General features: G+C 33.9%; 1 protein-coding gene across 1 annotated transcript; it reads right to left on the bottom strand.

Moving 5' to 3' along the window:
• Window positions 1-510, bottom strand: LOC145957524 (uncharacterized). Its single transcript, XM_083073797.1, has one exon. It carries the CDS (start codon window positions 508-510, stop codon window positions 1-3), a length of 510 nt encoding a protein of 169 aa, XP_082929923.1.

Below are 510 nucleotides of genomic sequence, written 5' to 3'. Positions count from 1 at the left end.
TTATCTTCTCAAAACTTGTCTTTCCAAGTAGTAAATATTCTTTTCATTCTTTTGTCCTTGCAATATCAAGCGTTTCTCCTTGTACACTTTGCATCCCCATTTTGAACTAACATACCTGTAGTCTTGTGATGTCAACTCTCCCAATGAAATTATATTAGATGCAGCAGAAGGTACATATCTCACATTTTCAAAAGTTTGGATGGCACCATTATGAAGTTTCATTCTCACAGTCCCAATGCTTTTAACCTCCATTTTTCTACCATTTCTTAACTTAAATTGACAACCAAACTCACCATTAGTTTTTAGAGTATAAAACATTGTTTGATCTCTACAAATGTGTTTTGAGGCAGCTGAATCCATTATCCATTTTGATTTAGCAACTTCCCCAGTAGTTGCCAAATAGAGATCGTCATCATCATGAAGGTTTTGGATTACATTAGCTTGGGAGTTGTCATCATCTTTTCTCATAATTCTCAATTTTTGAAGATCTTCTCTCATTTCTTTACACAT

This window comes from Cajanus cajan, chromosome 4 (assembly GCF_000230855.2).
Source record: "Cajanus cajan strain Asha chromosome 4, NIPB_CcT2T_4, whole genome shotgun sequence".
Lineage (NCBI taxonomy): Eukaryota > Viridiplantae > Streptophyta > Magnoliopsida > Fabales > Fabaceae > Cajanus > Cajanus cajan.
Note: the sequence above shows the minus strand (reverse complement) of the source record. Positions and strands in the feature narration are given on the sequence as shown.

What these genes read in the sequence shown, in the direction of transcription:
- LOC145957524 (XM_083073797.1), bottom strand. Translation starts at nt 510, where the DNA reads ATGTGTAAAGAAATGAGAGAAGATCTTCAAAAATTGAGAATTATGAGA.